Source organism: Etheostoma spectabile, unplaced genomic scaffold (genome assembly GCF_008692095.1).
Source record: "Etheostoma spectabile isolate EspeVRDwgs_2016 unplaced genomic scaffold, UIUC_Espe_1.0 scaffold00008188, whole genome shotgun sequence".
NCBI lineage: Eukaryota > Metazoa > Chordata > Actinopteri > Perciformes > Percidae > Etheostoma > Etheostoma spectabile.
The window spans coordinates 36,246-58,890 of record NW_022603563.1 but is presented as its reverse complement, the minus strand read 5'-3'; the positions used below and the strand labels follow the sequence as shown (position 1 = coordinate 58,890).

General features: G+C 42.7%; 1 protein-coding gene across 1 annotated transcript; it reads left to right on the top strand.

Moving 5' to 3' along the window:
* The first annotated feature begins 1,665 nt into the window (after nucleotides 1-1,665).
* Nucleotides 1,666-20,468, top strand: elmod3 (ELMO/CED-12 domain containing 3). Its single transcript, XM_032508510.1, has 9 exons — nucleotides 1,666-2,076; nucleotides 6,861-8,928; nucleotides 9,152-9,223; nucleotides 14,113-14,178; nucleotides 16,381-16,447; nucleotides 16,620-16,682; nucleotides 17,453-17,541; nucleotides 18,427-18,550; nucleotides 20,254-20,468. Exons 2-9 carry the CDS (start codon nucleotides 8,911-8,913, stop codon nucleotides 20,466-20,468), a joined length of 714 nt encoding a protein of 237 aa, XP_032364401.1. The 5' UTR covers nucleotides 1,666-2,076; nucleotides 6,861-8,910.
* The last annotated feature ends 2,177 nt before the right edge of the window (nucleotides 20,469-22,645 follow it).

Below are 22,645 nucleotides of genomic sequence, written 5' to 3'. Positions count from 1 at the left end.
ACTGTCACTTTAACATGTTAGCAGACATGTTATTGACGTGACGTACTGTCCCTTTAACATGTTAGCAGACATGTTATTGACGTGACGTACTGTCCCTTTAACATGTTAGCGGACATGTCATTGACGTGACGTACTGTCCCTTTAACATGTTATTGACGTGACGTACTGTCCCTTTAACATGTTATTGACGTGACGTACTGTCCCTTTAACATGTTGGCGGACATGTCATTGACGTGACGTACCGTCCCTTTAAGAGCGTCTCTTGTGGTCCTCAGGGCTGGATCCCGAAGACCATCATAAACAAGGTGCTGTCTCAGACGCAGGTGGACTTCGCCGGACACCTCAGGCAACGCATGGCTGCTAACGTTTCCATGGCGATGGCTCACGCCTGCTGACGCCAGACGCCCCTGACCTTTGGCCCAGCCCCCCCCCCCCCCCCCCCGTTAAGATCTCCTACCAATCTGCTCAACCAGCAGAAACAACACAGTGTTAGAGGATGAGATCTCAGGAACATCCCAGCTCTGATGTGTGTTTCTTCTTCCTGCCCCCCCCCTCCCCTCCTCCCCCCCTCCCCCCCCCCCCCCTCCCCCTCCCCTCTCCCTCCCCCTCCCCCCCCAGCACCTTTTACACATGTTATTTATTGATGTTTCATTAAACCATAGAATGAAATAAATGATCCAATGGTTTTTGGGGTTTTATTTTTCACGTTTTTATGACGCTGCGTTCCAGAGAACGACGTAACGGAGAAAGAAAGAAAGAAAGAAAGAAAGAAAGAAAGAAAGAAAGAAGGAAAGAAAGAAGGAATAATTAATAAAATTGAATTAATAGCAACCTGTTTTTAATGTAATATTTAATGTGTTTTTAATGTAATATTTAATGTGTTTTAATGTAATATTTAATGTGTTTTAATGTAATATTTAATGTGTTTTAATGTAATATTTAATGTGTTTTAATGTAATATTTGTCATAAATACATCTGTCAGGTACTGGGGTCACATCAGGCTCGTTCGAGATGAACTGCGCCTCGCCTGTAAAGTGGACGAGAGCAGGCGGCAGCAGCGGGGGGGGGGGGGGGCGGTGACAGAAAGCTGCGGTAAAGTCGGACAGTTTCCAGCCGATTCCAGCTCCTTCAGGCTGGACAGGAAGTGATGAAAACACTGTGGTGCGATTCCGATTTAATAAAATATAATCAGACCCACATACCAGCTGGTACACAGTCTCCAGTTGTTTTAGTTATGACAGAGTAGCTGGCAAAGTGCTCTACATGCGATCTGTTGCTGATTTTAATAAACAACAGACTGGAGATGATCCGTGATCTGATCAGATTTAGTCTCTCTGACTTCTAAACGTCTCTATCAGCCTCACAACATGTGTTCTGGACAGAATAAGTCTTCAAATCAGACAAATAGCAATTAAAATCCCTCCGATTCAAAAACAATAAAAAGTTTATATAAAACGTCATCATGTTGTAAACCAATCAGATTTTAAATCAGCTGAGAAGCCGGCGTTTCCCAGCATGCTCTGGGTCCGCCTGGCTCTTGCAGTCGGTGAAAAGCAACTGCGCCGCCTGCGTCTCAGAACTGCGTCCGCCTTGCTCTCGTGAGATTTCCGTTGCCCACGTGTGCATGACGTCAGAGCAAGTCGGGATCAAGTCGGACACAAATCTAACCGGCATGCAACGGGCGCCGATCGCCGGTGATCGATTCTGCGCAGACCTGGCTCATCTCGAACGAGCCTATCCTCTCTGAGTGAGAAAAGCAATGACGTAATGAAGCTACAGGCAGATAGGGAACTACAAGTCCCAGGATGCTTTTCTTCGACTTAGGATGGCGAGGGAATGTCCCGCCTCACTCTGATTTACTCCGCCTCTGATTGGCTTACCGTGGTATTCTTTAACTAATCTCACGCCCCATTGAGTAAATCTAACCAATCCAACCCACGAAGGCACCGAGTTCTGGCCAATCAGAGGCCGAGTAGGGCGGGACATCGTCTTCGCTGTCCTAGGTAAACGCAAAGCGGCTGAGCGGACGGAGGAAGGGACGCTGAGATTGGAGGGAGAAACAATTAGAAACTAAGGTACTTTTAAAACGTCTTATATCACCTAATGTACCCGGACAGACCACAGCACGTTTACGTTTTAAATAAACCTTAAAAACTAAAGCGGATTAATTATTACACTGCCAACGGACATCCCCGTTACACTTTAATATATAGCTTCAGCTAGCTAGCCCGGTAGTTAGCCTGACAGCTGGCTGTTTCTGTGTTAGCCAGCCAGTTAGCCAGCTAGCTGTCCGCTAACGTGACTTTAACAGACCTGGTCGAGTCTTTGAATAACCTGTTCAGCGGGTTCCTTCCCGCCCTGTGTGTAATACGAGCTCGGTCAGGAAGAAGAAAGAAGCTGCGTCTCTGTCGCTGCTAACGGTAGCTAACGTGTTGCTAGGTGGCTGGTTGCTAACGTTACGGAGAGAACGTTAGCCGGGTGACGTCACGTCGCTGTTGTAGCTCACACTACATACTTTATACTCACACTACATACTTTATACTCACACTACATACTTTATACTCACACTACATACTTTATACTCACACTACATACTTTATACTCACACTACATACTTTATACTCACACTACATACTTTATACTCACACTACATACTTTATACTCACACTACATACTTTATACTCACACTACATACTTTATACTCACACTACATACTTTATACTCACACTACATACTTTATATTCACACTATATACTTTATACTCACACTACATACTTTATACTCACACTACATACTTTATACTCACACTACATACTTTATACTCACACTACATACTTTATACTCACACTACATACTTTATACTCACACTACATACTTTATACTCACACTATATACTTTATACTCACACTACATACTTTATACTCACACTACATACTTTATACTTACACTACATACTTTATATTCACACTACATACTTTATACTCACACTACACTACATACTTATACTCACACTACATACTTTATATTCACACTACATACTTTATACTCACACTACATACTTTATACTCACACTACATACTTTATACTCACACTACATACTTTATACTCACACTACATACTTTATATTTACACTACATACTTTATACTCACACTACATACTTTATACTCACACTACATACTTTATATCACACTATATACTTTATACTCACACTACATACTTTATACTCACACTACATACTTTATACTCACACTACATACTTTATACTCACACTACATACTTTATACTCACACTACATACTTATATTCACACTATATACTTTATATTCACACTATATACTTTATATTCATACTACATACTTTATACTCACACTACATACTTTATATTCACACTATATACTTTATATTCACACTATATCTTATATTCACACTATATACTTTATATTCACACTACATACTTTATACTCACACTACATACTTTATATTCACACTATATACTTTATATTCACACTACATACTTTATACTCACCTATATACTTTATATTCACACTACATACTTTATACTCACACTACATACTTTATATTCACACTATATACTTTATACTCACACTACATACTTTATACTCACACTACATACTTATACTCACACTACATACTTTATACTCACACTACATACTTTATACTCACACTACATACTTTATACACACTACATACTTTATACTCACACTATATACTTTATACTCACACTACATACTTTATACTCACACTATACTTTATACTCACACTACATACTTTATACTCACACTATATACTTTATACTCACACTACATACTTTATACTCACACTACATACTTTATACTCACACTACATACTTTATACTCACACTACATACTTTATACTCACACTACATACTTTATATTCACACTATATACTTTATATTCACACTATATACTTTATATTCACACTACATACTTTATACTCACACTACATACTTTATACTCACACTACATACTTTATACTCACACTACATACTTTATACTCACACTATATACTTTATACTCACACTACATACTTTATACTCACACTATATACTTTATACTCACACTACATACTTTATACTCACACTATATACTTTATACTCACACTACATACTTTATACTCACCTACATACTTTATACTCACACTACATACTTTATACTCACACTACATACTTATACTCACTACATACTTTATATTCACACTATATACTTTATATCACACTATATACTTTATATTCACACTACATACTTTATACTCACACTACATACTTTATATTCACACTATATACTTTATATTCACACTATATACTTTATATTCATACTACATACTTTATACTCACACACTACTACTTTATATTCACACTATATACTTTATATTCACACTACACTACTTTATATTCACACTACATACTTTATATTCACACTACATACTTTATACTCACACTATATACTTTATACTCACACTACATACTTTATATTCACACTACATACTTTATACTCACACTACATACTTTATACTCACACTACATACTTTATACTCACACTACATACTTTATACTCACACTACATACTTTATACTCACACTACATACTTTATACTCACACTACATACTTTATACTCACACTACATACTTTATATTTACACTACATACTTTATACTCACACTACATACTTTATACTCACACTATATACTTTATATTCCACTACATACTTATACTCACACTACATACTTTATATTCACACTATATACTTTATATTCACACTATACTTTATACTCACACTACATACTTTATACTCACACTACATACTTTCTACTCACTACATACTTTATACTCACACACATACTTTATACTCACACTACATACTTTATACTCACACTACATACTTTATACTCACACTACATACTTTATACTCACACTATATACTTTATACTCACACTACATACTTTATACTCACACTATATACTTTATACTCACACTACATACTTTATACTCACACTATATACTTTATACTCACACTACATACTTTATACTCACACTACATACTTTATACTCACACTACATACTTTATACTCACACTACATACTTTATATTCACACTATATACTTTATATTCACACTATATACTTTATATTCATACTACATACTTTATACTCACACTACATACTTTATATTCACACTATATACTTTATATTCACACTATATACTTTATATTCATACTACATACTTTATACTCACACTACATACTTTATATTCACACTATATACTTTATATTCACACTACATACTTTATATCACACTACATACTTTATATTCACACTACATACTTTATACTCACACTATATACTTTATACTCACACTACATACTTTATATTCACACTACATACTTTATACTCACACTACATACTTTATACTCACACTACATACTTTATACTCACACTACATACTTTATATTCACACTACATACTTTATACTCACACTACATACTTTATACTCACACTACATACTTTATACTCACACTACATACTTTATACTCACACTACATACTTTATACTCACACTACATACTTTATACTCACACTACATACTTTATATTACACTACATACTTTATACTCACACTACATACTTTATACTCACACTATATACTTTATATTCACACTACATACTTTATACTCACACTACATACTTATACTCACACTACATACTTATATTCACACTACATACTTTATATTTACACTACATACTTTATACTCACACTACATACTTTATACTCACACTATATACTTTATATTCACACTACATACTTTATACTCACACTACATACTTTATTTCACACTACATACTTTATATTCACACTATATACTTTATACTCACACTACATACTTTATACTCACACTACATACTTTATACTCACACTACATACTTTATACTCACACTACATACTTTATATTCACACTACATACTTTATACTCACACTACATACTTTATACTCACACTACATACTTTATATTCACACTACATACTTTATATTTACACTACATACTTTATACTCACACTACATACTTTATATTCACACTATATACTTTATACTCATACTACATACTTTATATTCACACTATACTTTATACTCACACTACATACTTTATATTCACACTATATACTTTATATTCACACTACATACTTTATATTCACACTACATACTTATACTCACACTATATACTTTATACTCACACTACATACTTTATATTCACACTATATACTTTATACTCATACTACATACTTTATATTCACACTATATACTTTATACTCACACTACATACTTTATATTCACACTATATACTTTATACTCATACTACATACTTTATATTCACACTCTATACTTTATACTCATACTACATACTTTATATTCACACTCTATACTTTATACTCACACTACATACTTTATTATTTACGTATTCTAAACATATACAGGATTAACACAATAATAATAATAATAATAATAATAATATTAGGTAATATTGTCAAAATATAGAACTTTTTTTTCAAATGTTCCAGTTACGGTCAAAATATTTTACTGTTTTGTCTCAAAATATTCTGAATAATTTCCTCAAAATAATTTTTTATTTTCTCAAAATATTAAATTTATTACCAAAATATTCCGACTTTTTATCTCAAACATTATTTTTTTTTACTTAAAATAAAAATAAATCCCTAAAAATATAAAAACTTTCTTCTCATATTTTACTGTTTTTTTTCCCTTTTAAATAAAAAAAAATTCTCAAAATATTATTAATTTTTTACTCAAAATTTTCTGACTTTTTTCCTCAGATTTTTTTTCTAAATTTTTTTTTTAAATCAAAATAAAAGATAAATTACTCAGAACATTTTCTGAGACATCTTTCTTCCGGTTGTCAGATGTCGTCACATCTCCCCGGACTCCCGGTCTTCTGTCTCCTGTCCCTCTGAAGACGTCCCACATCCACGGTCCCGGACTCCCTGTCTTCTGTCTCCTGTCCCGCTGAAGACGTCCCCCATCCACGGTCCCGGACTCCCGGTCTTCTGTCTCCTGTCCCGCTGAAGACGTCCCCCATCCACGGTCCCGGACTCCCATGCTTCTGTCCCCCGTCCGGCTGAAGACGTCCCCCATCCACGGTCCCGGACTCCCGGTCTTCTGTCTCCTGTCCGACTGAAGACGTCCCACATCCACGGTCCCGGACTCCCTGTCTTCTGTCTTCTGTCCCGCTGAAGACGTCCCCCATCCACGGTCCCGGACTCCCTGTCTTCTGTCTCCTGTCCCGCTGAAGACATCCCCCATCCACGGTCCCGGACTCCCGTGCTTCTGTCCCCCGTCCGGCTGAAGACGTCCCCCCGTCCAGGGTGCCGGTGGCGAGTCCAACCCCGGCCGTACCGGTCCCCCTCGCTGCGTCCTGGACCCAGAGTGATGCGGCGTCCCGGTCTGGGAGAGCCCAGCCCTGAACAGCCATGTCACCCCCCAGCGTCTGTCCCCCGGGGCTGAGGAGCGTCCCCCGCTGACCGGAAGCAAGGACGCACTTTTCCAGGCAACGCTGGGGGGTGTCCTCCTGTGTGCTCCGGGGCACTGATACACACACACACACACTCACACACACACACACACACACACACACACACACACACACACACACACACACACACACACACACAGGTTCCCCCCAAAAACAGGGTTCAGCCCAAATGAAGGACTTAGATCAGTTGTATGTTTTCCATAAAGTGCCGGCCTGAGGGCTCTAATGTAAGTTCTAAAGACTTTAAGTTGTTTTGGATCTCACAATACTACACAATACTACACAATACTACACAGTACTAAACAATACTAAACAATACTAAACAATACTAAACAGTACTACTAATATAACACAGTCCTGCACACGTGGACCATGCTGCCAGCAGATACATGGGACGGCTGACAGACTTTTGATAGATGACTGCAGGGTATTCCCCAGGAACCTCTTGTTATTGGCTGTAGAGCCGGATACTTGAGAACACAACTAAGGAAATTGTGAAATTAAAACGTCTCTGAGACAGAGTCCCTGGAGGAAATCAGAGCTCAAAGCTGACAGGAGATTTGAAAATAAGACTTTAAAAGGAGCTAATACAACCGTCTTGTTGCCGTGAGACAATCAAAACCATGGATTGGTTCTGCCCCTGACGGTTCAGAGGAATCGAACCGCCGACCGTGGACGCTGAGTCACCGTGTTTACGTGGACGCTGAGTCATCGTGTTTACGTGGACGCTGAGTCATCGTGTTTACGTGGACGCTGAGTCACCGTGTTTACGTGGACGCTGAGTCACCGTGTTTACGTGGACGCTGAGTCATCGTGTTTACGTGGACGCTGAGTCATCGTGTTTACGTGGACGCTGAGTCATCGTGTATACGTGGACGCTGAGTCATCGTGTTTACGTGGACGCTGAGTCATCGTGTTTACGTGGACGCTGAGTCACCGTGTTTACGTGGACGCTGAGTTATCGGTTTACGTGGACGCTGAGTCACCGTGTATACGTGGACGCTGAGTCATCAGGTTTACGTGGACGCTGAGTCACCGTGTATACGTGGACGCTGAGTCACCGTGTATACGTGGACGCTGAGTCCCGTGTATACGTGGACGCTGAGTCATCAGGTTTACGTGGACGCTGAGTCACCGTGTATACGTGGACGCTGAGTCACCGTGTATACGTGGACGCTGAGTCATCGTGTTTACGCGGACGCTGAGTCATCGTGTTTACGTGGACGCTAGCCTAGGGACGTCCCGGTGCACGCCAGAAACCATGGAGCCCGTCCCGGTCTACGGGAGCCTGTAGGGTCAGAACCAGACGCTCAGCAGACGACCCACTCAATGCAATGGAGGAGGACATCGAGGTGTGTGTTGTGTGTTGTGTGTGTGTGTGTGTGTGTGTGTGGTTTGTTTGTGTGTGTGTGTGTGTGTGTGTGTGTGTGTGTGTGTGGTGTGTGTGACAGTTTCTAGATAGATTAGACTCCACATGAAGTTTTACCAAATATCAACACATCATTTTTTTTTCTATACATGAGAAACATTTTGCTGTAAATGTCTGAAACACCTTCTCTGTGCCCCCCCCGTTAGGGCCTGAATGGTTTGCCCCGTGAATGTAAGCCATTGGAGGACATCACCAATGGATACTCCAACTACAAGCCTGTGAGTAAAAATCACCTTTGTTGATTTATCGTAATGTTTTTCCCATTAATGAGTGGGTTAAATCCTCGATGGATGAATGAGTGGATGAAGGGATGAATGGATGAAGGGAGGAATGGATGAATGGATAGTGGATGAGTGGATGAATGGATGAGTGGATGAAGGGAGGAATGGATGAGTGGATGAGTGGATGAAGGGATGAATGGATGAGTGGATGAAGGGATGAGTGGATGAAGGGATGAATGGATGAGTGGATGAAGGGAGGAATGGATGAGTGGATGAAGGGATGAATGGATGAATGGATAGTGGGATGAAGGGATGAATGGATGAGTGGATGAAGGGATGAATGGATGAATGGATAGTGGGATGAAGGGATGAATGGATGAGTGGATGAAGGGATGAAGGGATGAATGGATGAAGGGATGAATGGATGAGTGGATGAAGGGATGAATGGATGAAGGGAGGAATGGATGAAGGGATGAGTGGATGAATGGATGAAGGGGGATGAATGGATGAGTGGATGAATGGATGAAGGGAGGAATGGATGAGTGGATGCTCCTCATTTAAATAATTTTTATTGAACTCTTCATTGCACTCATGCCTCTATGTTGTTTCTGTTAAGAGTGTGTGTATATTAGTGTGTGTATATTAGTGTGTGTATATTAGTGTGTGTATATTAGTGTGTGTATATTAGTGTGTGTGTATATTAGTGTGTGTGTGTATATTAGTGTGTGTATATTAGTGTGTGTGTATATTAGTGTGTGTATATTAGTGTGTGTATATAGTGTGTATATATTAGTGTGTATATAATAGTGTGTATATTTTTGTTTTGGTTGTTTTGTGTGTGTAAGCACATTTTGAGCAACGATGCTCCAAAGAAAAACTCCTTAGTGTGTTCCAAATCGCGCACTTCCCTTAGTGCACTAACGGAAGTGCACTTCGTACACTACGTACTTACTTGGATAGTGCGTAAAATTTTACTGAGAGTGTCGCGCACTTCTTGATGTACTTACCGGAAATGACGATCACAACAGCTCATTCCTCCTCCTTCTTCTTCTGTGAAATTGTGAATTGTACCCAAACAGAGAGCATTCCCGCCACCTACTGTCGCCCGCGAAAAACACACTTCTGCTCTGTTCATCAAGATGAATGTGATTGTGTTTATTGTTGCCTGTATCTGCCCTCTGTTTTTTGCGAGAATGAGAGGATTGCGACGCCGCCGTCGTATCATCCGCCTGCTTTTAACGGAAAATATACCGGTATGTTGATATTCATACTTTTGCTCTTAAATAATTTATAAAAAACACCAAAAACTAGCCATTATGAGTTATTTCAGCAAAAGTGGAGTGCTTAAAATTATGTCCAACTGACGTGTTAACCTAAAGAATAAATGTTTTATTACCATCATTATTATAATAATAACTTGTTATACTGATGTATCTGCTTTGAGCTGCCGTAGTACAGATATTTCCCCTGTGTGGATTTCACATTTTAGAAGCTGGAACTAGTGACTTGATAAATGACTTAACTATGAATCTATTAATTACAGTGACAATACAAGAGTAAAAACAGATAACATTTAACACATTCAGTCCAGTTTTATTTTAAAAGACGGTCCTGCGTTACTTCTCCAGGCTCCAGACCCCCGGCAGTACTGCCAGGTCAACCATACGGTGCCATTGCTGGCGCTGTATTTTGACGGGGAGAGCAACATGAGGGTGGACTTCCGACTCTCTCGGGGATCCTTCCACGCCCTTATGGCCATCCTCGGCACGGGGTCTGACCATGGCTGGGGAGCCGTCATTGAGGCCCTGGTCTTCCTCTTTTGGCTGGCCAGCGGTACATCCTACCGCGTGGTATCCAGGGCCTTTGCCATGCCCAGGACCACTGTACATCGCGCTGTCCACAAGACCAGCAGGAAGGTCCTCTCTCTCCTCCCCCAGGTCGTCCGTCTTCCGACAGAGGAGGACTTTCCTCACATTGGAGCAGGATTTGCGCTGCTGGCCGGGTCGGCAGCCTTCCACAGGGTTGTGGGCAGCATCGACGGCTGCCACGTCCGTGTGACCCCCCCAGCAGAGGACGCAGCCTGTTACCTAAACAGGAAGATTTTTTATTCTGTTCAGTTTCAGGCTGTGTGTGACCACACAGCAAAGTTCATAGATGTTTTTATTGGTTTCCCTGGGTCAGCTCATGATGCGAGGGTTTTAAAGAACAGCCCCCTGTACTACCAGCACCGGTACCCTCCTCCTGGTTTCTGCCTCATCGGGGATGGTGGCTACCCCTGCCTCAGGCAACCCATCGCCCTCATGACTCCCTATAGGCAGCCTGTCCACAACAACCTCCAGGTCCGCTTCAATGCTCACCTGTCCAGAGCGAGGTGTGTTGTGGAGAGGGCATTTGGCATCCTGAAGACCAGATGGAGGTCCATATTTTTGAAGGCGCTGGAGGTGGATGTCCTCTATGTCCCGGAGGTCATTGCCTGCTGCACAGTCCTGCACAACATCTGCCTGACCAATGGGGACCTGCTGGAGCCAGAAGCTGATGTGGAGGGAGAAGCAGAGGACCATCCTCAACCAGCTCCTCAAGGGGCCATCTGTGGAGCAGAGGACAGGCAGAGGACAGGCAGAGGACAGGCAGAGGACAGGCAGAGGACAGGCAGAGGACAGGCAGAGGATGGCCATGATGTGCCTGGTGCCTGACCATAATTATGTCTAAATGTGATTATTGTAATTATATTGTTATTCTGCTGTTCTTGTTGTTGATTATTGTAATTATATAGTTGTTCTGCTGTTTGTGTTCATTTGTGTATTATAATCTGTTTAAAAAAACATTTAAGCAATCCAAATGCGTGTGTTTTCATTTAAATGTAATGATATAAAGGATTTGCTGTACTGTATCTACACATTTCCCCGTGTGAGCAGTGAGGAAGGAGGTTGTGTACCATGGCTGACATCAATACTATTCAGCTGCCGACCAACTGGAATACACCAGAACAGATTAGTTATTAGCAACAGTAATAACAGACAGATCAGATCGTTATTATTTATTTATTTACAAGTCTTTCGAGCACAGACAAAAAACGCTCCTCCCTCATTACTACCTCCCTGTCTCTCCTCTCCTCTCTCTCCCTCACCTCCCTCTCTCTCCTGTCATCCCTCTCCCTTATTTCTTTTAAATGCCTCTCCTCTCTCTCCACTGCCTCCCGATGCCGCCTCTCCTCTCTCTCATCTCTTGCTTCCTCTCTCTCCACTGCCTCTCGGTGCCGCCTCTCCTCTCTCTCTCTTGCCTTTTCCTCCATATTTGCAATGTCCCTCTCAAAACTGTCCTCCTTGTCTTGGAGGTCTTTGAGGGCCTGTGCGACATCCACCCTCCTCCGTTTGGGAGTGGATGTGGCACAGGCCGTGGCTAGGTCCCTCTCTGGGGTCACCACTGAGGGGGGCTCGACAACCGCCACGTCCTGGCAAGATGAGGCAATGAGGACAGGCGGTGTAACTGACGGCCTGCCCCCAATTGCCTCATCCATCAGAGGATACCACTTCCAGGACGCAGCGGTTGCCCCCCCCCCTCAGTGCTGACCCCAGTTCTGGGGCACTTCAGATCCTACAGACAACAGAAAACACTCCAGTTTAATTTCAAACGTCAACTACATATTTTTTCAACTACAATTGAATGTTCCCAGACATGGGGCTGATTAACTCACAATGATTTTAACAGTTAACCAACCTTGTATTTTTGTTTTAGATTTTCCCATTTTTTCTTCAGAAAAACGGGGGTAACCCTAGCCTGCAGCCCTCGACTTTCAATGTACGCCCTAACGAAAATACAATTTTGATGTAGCTAGCAATGTAAAATATAGGTCCACAGATGTAACAATAGTAAGATGAGATATACATTTACTTACTCGTATCCATTCAGGGCTGCATTGCGCTTCCCTGTGAAGCTGGAGGCGTTCACCGTCCTCCACAAAATGAGGGACCTCGTGTCCTCGTCTGTCCCTAACGATGATATAAATCAGATCAGGGCAGGAACAGCACTGTTTACATATTAACGTAACACATTAACGTTAACATGACTGCTAACGCTTGCAGCTTTGAGTAGCTATATTTACAAGATCATACATCTAACGCTAACATCTTCTACAGTGGGCCGATAGTTTAACACAATAAACAACGTACTACAACACATGTAACGTTAGCTTAGAAATGATTCGCCGTGTCTGGTTAAACTGTACCGCTGTTAGCTAGCTAAGGTTAACTTGCTAGCATGTCAAATTACGGTACCAATAAACGTTATAATTCGCAATAAAAATATCATTAAAAACTGTAAGATTAACCAAATATACAAATACAGGTACATAAAATGTTATAGGTATAGCAAAAAGACTCATGTTCAACTTACATTTGTATATCTCTGCCGTCCCCGCTGTCGCGTCTACGGCCGCCATTATTGAAAAGTTTTTCGACTGTTTTTAGCTCCGCCCCTTCCGCTACGTAGCCAAGATGGCGGCCGTTGAGTGTGGAAAGTGTGCATCGATACGCACTCAATTATTGGGCCGTTTTGAGTACATCATCCGGGTATTAAAGTGTACTGCATTTGACCGCACTTCGAACAATGTGAACGAAGTGTACTCAAAAAGTTAGTATTTAGTACAGAAGTGCGCGATTTGGAACACACTACTTGTATGTGTCCTCATACCTGGCCAATAAAGCTGATTCTGATGAATGGATGAGTTGTCCTGTCTCTAAAATGTAGATCAGAGTTTCCCTGTATAGAGACACACACACACACCACACACACACACACACACACACACACACACACACACAAATGACTCAAACTGATCACATGGTTATCAGAATAACGACTAACTGATTAATCTGATGTCTCCACAGGTCCAGAACGGACTGATAGTCAACGAGCAACGCACCAACGGGAGCACGCCGCTCGCAGCCCTGCCGGTAGTTACATCATACGATATACAACTATACTACTATATACTGCATATACACACACACACACACACACACACACACACACACACACACACACACACACACAGTTACATTCACTTTCTTAGCATCTCACTGAGTGCGTTCACACACACACACTAGTCCATCATAGACAGACCTTCTTCCACAGCTCTGCAGAGGAGGGTCTGGTTGGTCCACACAGCATCCTGGATGGGAGGAAAACCTGCTCTGGTTGTTGGCATTTCTTTTAACCAATCACAATCATTGTGGGCGGGGCTAAGCGCTGGACAGAGCCACGGTGCCACTCTAAAGTAGTTTCAGAAAACTCCACTGTGACAGATGGTCTAGCTAGCTGTCTTGGTTCACCCTGCAGAGACCTGAGGACCAGGTCCCCATAGTCCTCAGATTGGACGGATAGTCTAGCTAGCTGTCTGGATTTACCCTGCAGAGATCTGAGGACCAGGTCCCCATAGTCCTCAGATTGGACAGATAGTCTAGCTAGCTGTCTTGGTTCACCCTGCAGAGACCTGAGGACCAGGTAACCATAGTCCTCAGATTGGACAGATAGTCTAGCTAGCTGTCTTGGTTCACCCTGCAGAGACCTGAGGACCAGGTCCCCATAGTCCTCAGATTGGACAGATAGTCTAGCTAGCTGTCTGGATTTAACCTGCAGAGACCTGAGAACCAGATAACCATAGTCCTCAGATTGGACAGATAGTCTAGCTAGCTGTCTGGATTTACCCTGCAGAGACCTGAGGACCAGGTCCCCATAGTCCTCAGATTGGACAGATAGTCTAGCTAGCTGTCTTGGTTCACCCTGCAGAGACCTGAGGACCAGGTCCCCATAGTCCTCAGATTGGACGGATAATCTAGCTAGCTGTCTGGATTTACCCTGCAGAGATCTGAGGACCAGGTCCCCATAGTCCTCAGATTGGACAGATAGTCTAGCTAGCTGTCTTGGTTCACCCTGCAGAGACCTGAGGACCAGGTCCCCATAGTCCTCAGATTGGACAGATAGTCTAGCTAGCTGTCTTGGTTCACCCTGCAGAGACCTGAGGACCAGGTCCCCATAGTCCTCAGATTGGACAGATAGTCTAGCTAGCTGTCTTGGTTCACCCTGCAGAGACCTGAGGACCAGGGCTCCGGTGTACGGCCGTGAGGAAAAATAAATAAATACATTTGGGAACTTGCATGCGGTTTAATATTTATGAGTCAATTAATTTCACCGACCAATCATGTGAGAGGAATGCAACTCTAACTAACGCAGAGCTTAAAGTATTATAACTTCTGTAAACACTAATATAAGTAGAATATTTAGTTTCGTCAGCCGTGTGAACAGCTTGGTCAGAATATTGTCTTTTTTCAGAATAAGAGTATTTGAGTGTATATTATTATGTGCATGTAAACGTAATCTATGATCTCGGTTTGTTCACTCAAGGAATCTGATATTCAGACTTCCTGTTCCATCATGAAATACACCTTTAAATCTGAGAAATATGTAGATTTCTCCACCTGTTTTTTTATAAAATAGATAGTTCATAATGGACGTCTTTTATTCTGAAAGGAAGGTCCACCCATGCCACGTTGTCTTTTATTCTGAAAGGAAGGTCCCTCCATGATTGTGAGGTAACTCGTTGTCTTTTATTCTGAAAGGAAGGTCCCTCCATGATTGTGAGGTAACTCGTTGTCTTTTATTCTGAAAGGAAGGTCCCACCATGATTGTGAGGTAACTCGTTGTCTTTTATTCTGAAAGGAAGGTCCCTCCATGATTGTGAGGTAACTTGTTGTCTTTTATTCTGAAAGGAAGGTCCCTCCATGATTGTGAGGTAACTCGTTGTCTTTTATTCTGAAAGGAAGGTCCCTCCATGATTGTGAGGTAACTCGTTGTCTTTTATTCTGAAAGGAAGGTCCCCCCACCACCATTGTGTGAGGTAACTCTTTGTCTTTTATTCTGAAAGGAAGGTCCCTCCATGATTGTGAGGTAACTTGTTGTCTTTTATTCTGAAAGGAAGGTCCCTCCATGATTGTGAGGTAACTCGTTGTCTTTTATTCTGAAAGGAAGGTCCCTCCATGATTGTGAGGTAACTTGTTGTCTTTTATTCTGAAAGGAAGGTCCACCCATGCCACGTTGTCTTTTATTCTGAAAGGAAGGTCCCTCCATGATTGGGTAACTCGTTGTTTTATTGTCAGATTTCGGCGCTGAAGCAGAACGGACTCCTGCAGACGCTGGTAGGAGGAGACCAGCTGCAGCCTGCAGGTAACACACACACACACACACACACACACACACACACAGAGACACACACAGACATAAATAAACACACACACACACACACACATGGGTCTCTGTAGATAATGTCTTGTTTTCACCGTTCTGCTGGTTTCGTGAGATCTGACGACTCAGGTTCATCTTTTCATTCTCTCCACAGAGGAAGATGTTGAGTTGGAGAAGGCGAGAGAGGAGTGGGACGCTCTGGAGGACCTCCAGCCAGGTCAGTCTCCCTCTCTCTGTCTCTCTCTCTGTCTCTGTCTCCCTCCCTCTATCTCTCTGTCTCTCCCTGTCTCCCTCTCTCTGTCTCTGTCTCCCTCCCTCTATCTCTCTGTCTCTCCCTGTCTCCCTCTCTCTGTCTCTCTCTCTGTCTCTTTCTCCCTCCCTCTCTCTCTGTGTCTCTGTCTCTGTCTCCCTCCCTCTCTCTCTGTGTCTCTGTCTCTGTCTCCCTCCCTCTCTCTCTGTGTCTCTGTCTCTGTCTCCCTCCCTCTCTCTCTGTGTCTCTGTCTCTCTCTCTGTCTCTGTCTCCCTCCCTCTCTCTCTGTCTCTCTCTCTGTCGCTGTCTCCCTCCCTCTCTCTCTGTCTCTCTCTCTGTCTCTGTGTCTCTCCCTGTCTCTCTCTCTCTGTCTCCCTCCCTCTCTCTCTGTGTCTCTCCCTGTCTCTCTCTCTCTGTCTCCCTCCCTCTCTCTCTGTGTCTCTCCCTGTCTCTCTCTCTCTCTGTCTCCTCCCTCTCTCTCTGTGTCTCTCCCTGTCTCTCTCTCTCTGTCTCCCTCCCTCTCTCTCTGTGTCTCTCTCTGTCTCTGTCTCCCTCCCTCTCTCTCTCTGTCTCTCCCTGTCTCTCTCTCTCTCTCAGATTATGAAATCATGCAAACCCAAAATAACAAAGTTATTTTACGTGGAAATCTGCAAAAGTGCGGTGTATATTGTTATGATGTATATAGTATGAGATGTATCATGTCTATGTATAATGTCTATATACGTTGTCCCCTGCAGCTCTCTCCGAGGACTCGAGCCCGACCCCGATCATCTCCTTCAACGAAGCGCTGCAGTTCTTCCAGACCGCGGACCTCGGGGACCTGCTGGTAACAGAAAATATACACTCCTAAGTACTAATTATGTAATGTCATTAATATCAGCTGTCTGGACAGAAGTCTCCTCCGTCCTGGTGTCCTCAGGTCTGATCGGACACCCCAAAAAGTTTCTATATCTTCAGATACAGTATTAGGGACCACTAAGGTCTATATAAAGAGACTTCAGATCCAGTATTAGGGACCACTAAGGTCTATATAAAGAGACTTCAGATACAGTATAGGGACCACTAAGGTCTATATAAAAGACTTCAGATACAGTATTAGGACCACTAAGGTCTCTATAAAAGAGACTTCAGATCCAGTATTAGGGACCACTAAGGTCTATATAAAGAGACTTCAGATCCAGTATTAGGGACCACTAAGTCTATATAAAGAGACTTCAGATACAGTATTAGGGACCACTAAGGTCTATATAAAGAGACTTCAGATACAGTATTAGGACCACTAAGGTCTATAAAGAGACTTCAGATACAGTATTAGGGACCACTAAGGTCAATATAAAGAGACTTCAGATACAGTATTAGGGACCACTGAGGTCTATATAAAAGAGACTTCAGATCCAGTATTAGGGACCACTAAGGTCTATATAAAGAGACTTCAGATACAGTATTAGGGACCACTAAGGTCATATAAGAGACTTCAGATACAGTATTAGGGACCACTAAGGTCAATAAAAGAGACTTCGATACAGTATTAGGGACCACTGAGGTCTATATAAAGAGTCTTCAGATCGTATTAGGACCACTAAGGTCTATATAAAGAGACTTCAGATAAAGTATTAGGGACCACTAAGGTCTATATAAAGAGACTTCAGATACAGTATTAGGGACCACTGAGGTTTAGGTCTAACTCTAAGGTGGTTTTGTAATTCTGTAGAAGAACATCCAGCCGACCATTCGCAGGACGGGTCTGGCGGCGATCACCCACTTCCTCTTCGGACCGCCGCGGCTGCACAGGGAGCTCCTTGAGGAGAGGGACCTGGTCTTCGCCATTGCACAGTGTGAGTGGGTCTGTTAGAAGTGTTTTTAATGCCCAGTTCAGACCAAATCCGGTCTCCGGTCTGCAGAGAAACCACTCTCAGGATTTTTGTAGCTGGATATCATTTGTAGTGTCTACAAATATGAATGAGGAGCGTGATAGTGAAATACTTGGCTGTTGGACAGGAGACGTCTCTTATGTCCTGAAACCAGCCTCTGGAGACTCCACCAGCTGACGTCTCTATTGGCTGTTGGACAGAAGACGTCTCTTACGTCCTAAAACCAGCCTCTGGAGACTCCACCAGCTGACTTCTCTATTGGCTGTTGACAGAGACGTCTCCTACGTCCTAAAACCAGCCTCTGGGACTCCACCAGCTGACGTCTCTATTGGCTGTTGGACAGGGACGTCTCTTACGTCCTAAAACCAGCCTCTGGAGACTCCACCAGCTGACGTCTCTATGGCTGTGGACAGGAGACTCTCTTACGTCCTAAAACCAGCCTCTGGATACTCCACACAGCTGACGTCTCTATTGCTGTTGGACAGGAGACGTCTCTACGTCCTAAACCAGCCTCTGGAGACTCCACCAGCTGACGTCTCTATTGGCTGTTGGACAGAAGACGTCTCCAACGTCCTAAACCAGCCTCTGTAACTCCACCAGCTGACGTCTCTATTGGCTGCTGGACAGGAGACGTCTCTTACGTCCTAAAACCAGCCTCTGAGATCCACCAGCTGACGTCTCTATTGGCTGTTGGACAGGAGACTCTCTTCTTACGTCCTAAAACCAGCCTCTGGAGACTCCACCAGCTGACGTCTCTATTGGCTGTTGGACAGAAGACGTCTCCAACGTCCTAAAACCAGCCTCTGGAGACTCCACCAGCTGACGTCTCTATTGGCTGCTGACAGGAACGTCTCTTACGTCCTAAAACCAGCCTCTGGAGACTCCACCAGCTGACTTCTCTATTGGCTGTTGAACAGGGACGTCTCCTACGTCCTAAACCAGCCTCTGTAGACTCCACCAGCTGACGTCTCTATTGGCTTTGGACAGAGACGTCTCTTACGTCCTAAAACCACCTCTGGAGACTCCACCAGCTGACGTCTCTATTGGCTGTTGGACAGGAGACGTCTCTTACGTCCTAAAACCAGCCTCTGGAGACTCCACCAGCTGACTTCTCTATTGGCTGTTGGACAGGAGACGTCTCCAACGTCCTAAAACCAGCCTCTGGAGACTCCACCAGCTGACGTCTCTATTGGCTGCTGGACAGGAGACGTCTCTTACGTCCTAAAACCAGCCTCTGGAGACTCCACCAGCTGACGTCTCTATTGGCTGTTGGACAGGAGACGTCTCTTACGTCCTAAAACCAGCCTCTGGAGACTCCACCAGCTGACGTCTCTATTGGCTGTTGGACAGAAGACGTCTCCTACGTCCTAAAACCAGCCTCTGGAGACTCCACCAGCTGACGTCTCTATTGGCTGCTGGACAGGAGACGTCTCTTACGTCCTAAAACCAGCCTCTGGAGACTCCACCAGCTGACGTCTCTATTGGCTGCTGGACAGGAGACGTCTCTTACGTCCTAAAACCAGCCTCTGGTGACTCCACCAAATTACTTCTCTATTGGCTGGAAACAGCCAATTTCTAAGGTTTTGTTTTGTCGTGAATCTTTGGTCTGAACTGGGTTTAAGAAACCACAGATTTTCCCTCCTTTTAACGTTTGTGTTTTTCTTTAGGCCGTGTGGACAACAGCCAAACCGTCCACATGCGTGTCCTCCAGACCATCTATAAGCGGCTGATTGGCTGCAAGCTGGACTGTCCTCGCTTCGGGGCACACTGGGAAAACATAGGCTTTCAGGGTGAGATGCCGGCACCCCCCTTCTCTTCAAGTCTGGTTATTCATATCAAATTCATCCAGCTAATCTTCATCCAGCTAATCTTTCATTTTTAGACTTTTTAGTTAAAGAGTAAGATCCTTTTAGTTTAACATAAAACAACCCCGAATTCACCATCACCAAACCCACCAGACTCCATGTAAATAATCACTACTTTTAGCGTGTATAGAGCAGCAAATCTCCACCAGACTCCATGTAAATAATCACTACTTTTAGCGTGTATAGAGCAGCATATCTCCACCAGACTCCATGTAAATAATCACTACTTTTAGTGTGTATAGAGCAGCATATCTCCACCAGACTCCATGTAAAATATCACTACTTTTAGTGTTTATAGAGTACCATATCTCCACCAGACTCCATGTAAATAATCACTACTTTTAGCGTGTATAGAGCAGCATATCTCCACCAGACTCCATGTAAATAATCCTACTTTTAGCGTGTATAGAGCAGCATATCTCCACCAGACTCCATGTAAATAATCACTACTTTTAGCGTGTATAAGCAGCATATCTCCACCAGACTCCATGTAAATAATCACTACTTTTAGCGTGTATAGAGCATATATCTCCACCAGACTCCATGTAAATAATCACTACTTTTTAGCGTGTATATAGCACCATATCTCCACCAGACTCCATGTAAATAATCACTACTTTTAGCGTGTATAGAGCAGCATATCTCCCCCAGACTCCATGTAAATAATCATACTTTTAGCGTGTATAGAGCAGCATATCTCCACCAGACCTCCATGTAAATAATCACTACTTTTAGCGTGTATAGAGCAGCATATCTCCACCAGACTCCATGTAATAATCACTACCTTTTAGCGTGTATAGAGCAGCATATCTCCACCAGACTCCATGTAAATAATCACTACTTTTAGTGTTTATAGAGTAGCATATCTCCACCATTCTCAGGAACATTTAGACAACATGAGGACAACATGAAGACAACATGAAGACAACATGAGGACAACATGAGGGTAACATGAGGACAACATGAGGGTAACATGAGGACAAAATGAAGACAACATGAGGACACAGAGGACAACATGAGGGTAACATGAGGGTAACATGAGGACACATGAGGCCACCATGAGGACAACATGAGGACCCATGAGGGACCATGAGTGTGTTGCCAGCAGCGTGTTAGCATCTGAAGGACGTGCTGGCGTCCTCCGTGTTTGCAGACTGGAGTTACAGTTTGGCCTGAGCAGCTCGGAGGAGCAGCACTCAGGGATCTCGTTAGACCAGCACTCAGGGATCTCGTTAGACCGGCTTCTTACGCTGAGATTAACCCTGCGTTGTCTTCCCTTCACTATCAACTTGTCCTTGCAGGTCAGAAAGGAAAATGAACATTTTCTAGTGCTTTTCTGATGTTTTGCCGCTTCTTTTAAAACCTGAGCTGGTTTAATAACAGGTTTTACACTTATTCTTGGAATTCTTGGTCAACAGACCTCATTTTTAGCAAACTATACAAACATTTTTAGTTAAAGAGGCTGAAATGATGAATTATTTTGACTGATAGTTGAGATCAGAGGATGTTGAATGGATCTCAGATGGGTAGATATCAGAGTTTAAGACCGGATACTGGTTTGTAACCATAACAAAAATGAATCCAAATGCTGTAAGATTAAATAAAACACCCAAAACCTTCGATGACAGTAATCACTAATATCATCTGAAGAACGTTGGAATCATACAGGTTATTTTGGGTAATTTGGTTGAAAGAAATCCATATTTCTGATATAAAACAGTTAGAAACGGGGCCAACACGGGGGTTCAGAGGGGTCTCTTTAGTGGTTTCTGGTTTTTGTTTTTGCGACTTTGGTCTTCTTTGTGTCTGCCTGACCCCCTCATCTGTAAAAGTCTTTGTTCAGTTGGTCCTCTACAGGTCTCTACATGTGAGTCCAGGCCTCCTTCTACCTGACAGGAGATAATCTCTCAGAGTTGAAGATGAAACTATGCTTCTACTCCACTACATTTGCTTTAAACATCTTCGTTACTCGTTAGCTTTTCCTACGTTGCAGTGAAAGATTCTTCCTTTGCAGATATGAAATCCTGCAGATTACTTCGTGGGAAAGCTGAGTGTTTTCTGAATAAATATTGAATCAACGATTAACTTAAAATGTCAGTTATTTGCTCCCTGAGACACCTCCAGGAGGTTTAGTCCTTCCCAAGCTCTCTACACGCTCCAAGAACGTTAGAACAATCAGATCATAAGTGTATAG

Excerpts from the sequence above, each read along its gene's own strand:
- elmod3 (XM_032508510.1), top strand. Across the intron at positions 14,179-16,380 it reads CGCCGCTCGCAGCCCTGCCG|ATTTCGGCGCTGAAGCAGAA; the intron begins GTAGTTACATCA and ends TTTTATTGTCAG. Across the intron at positions 16,683-17,452 it reads TCTGGAGGACCTCCAGCCAG|CTCTCTCCGAGGACTCGAGC; the intron begins GTCAGTCTCCCT and ends TGTCCCCTGCAG.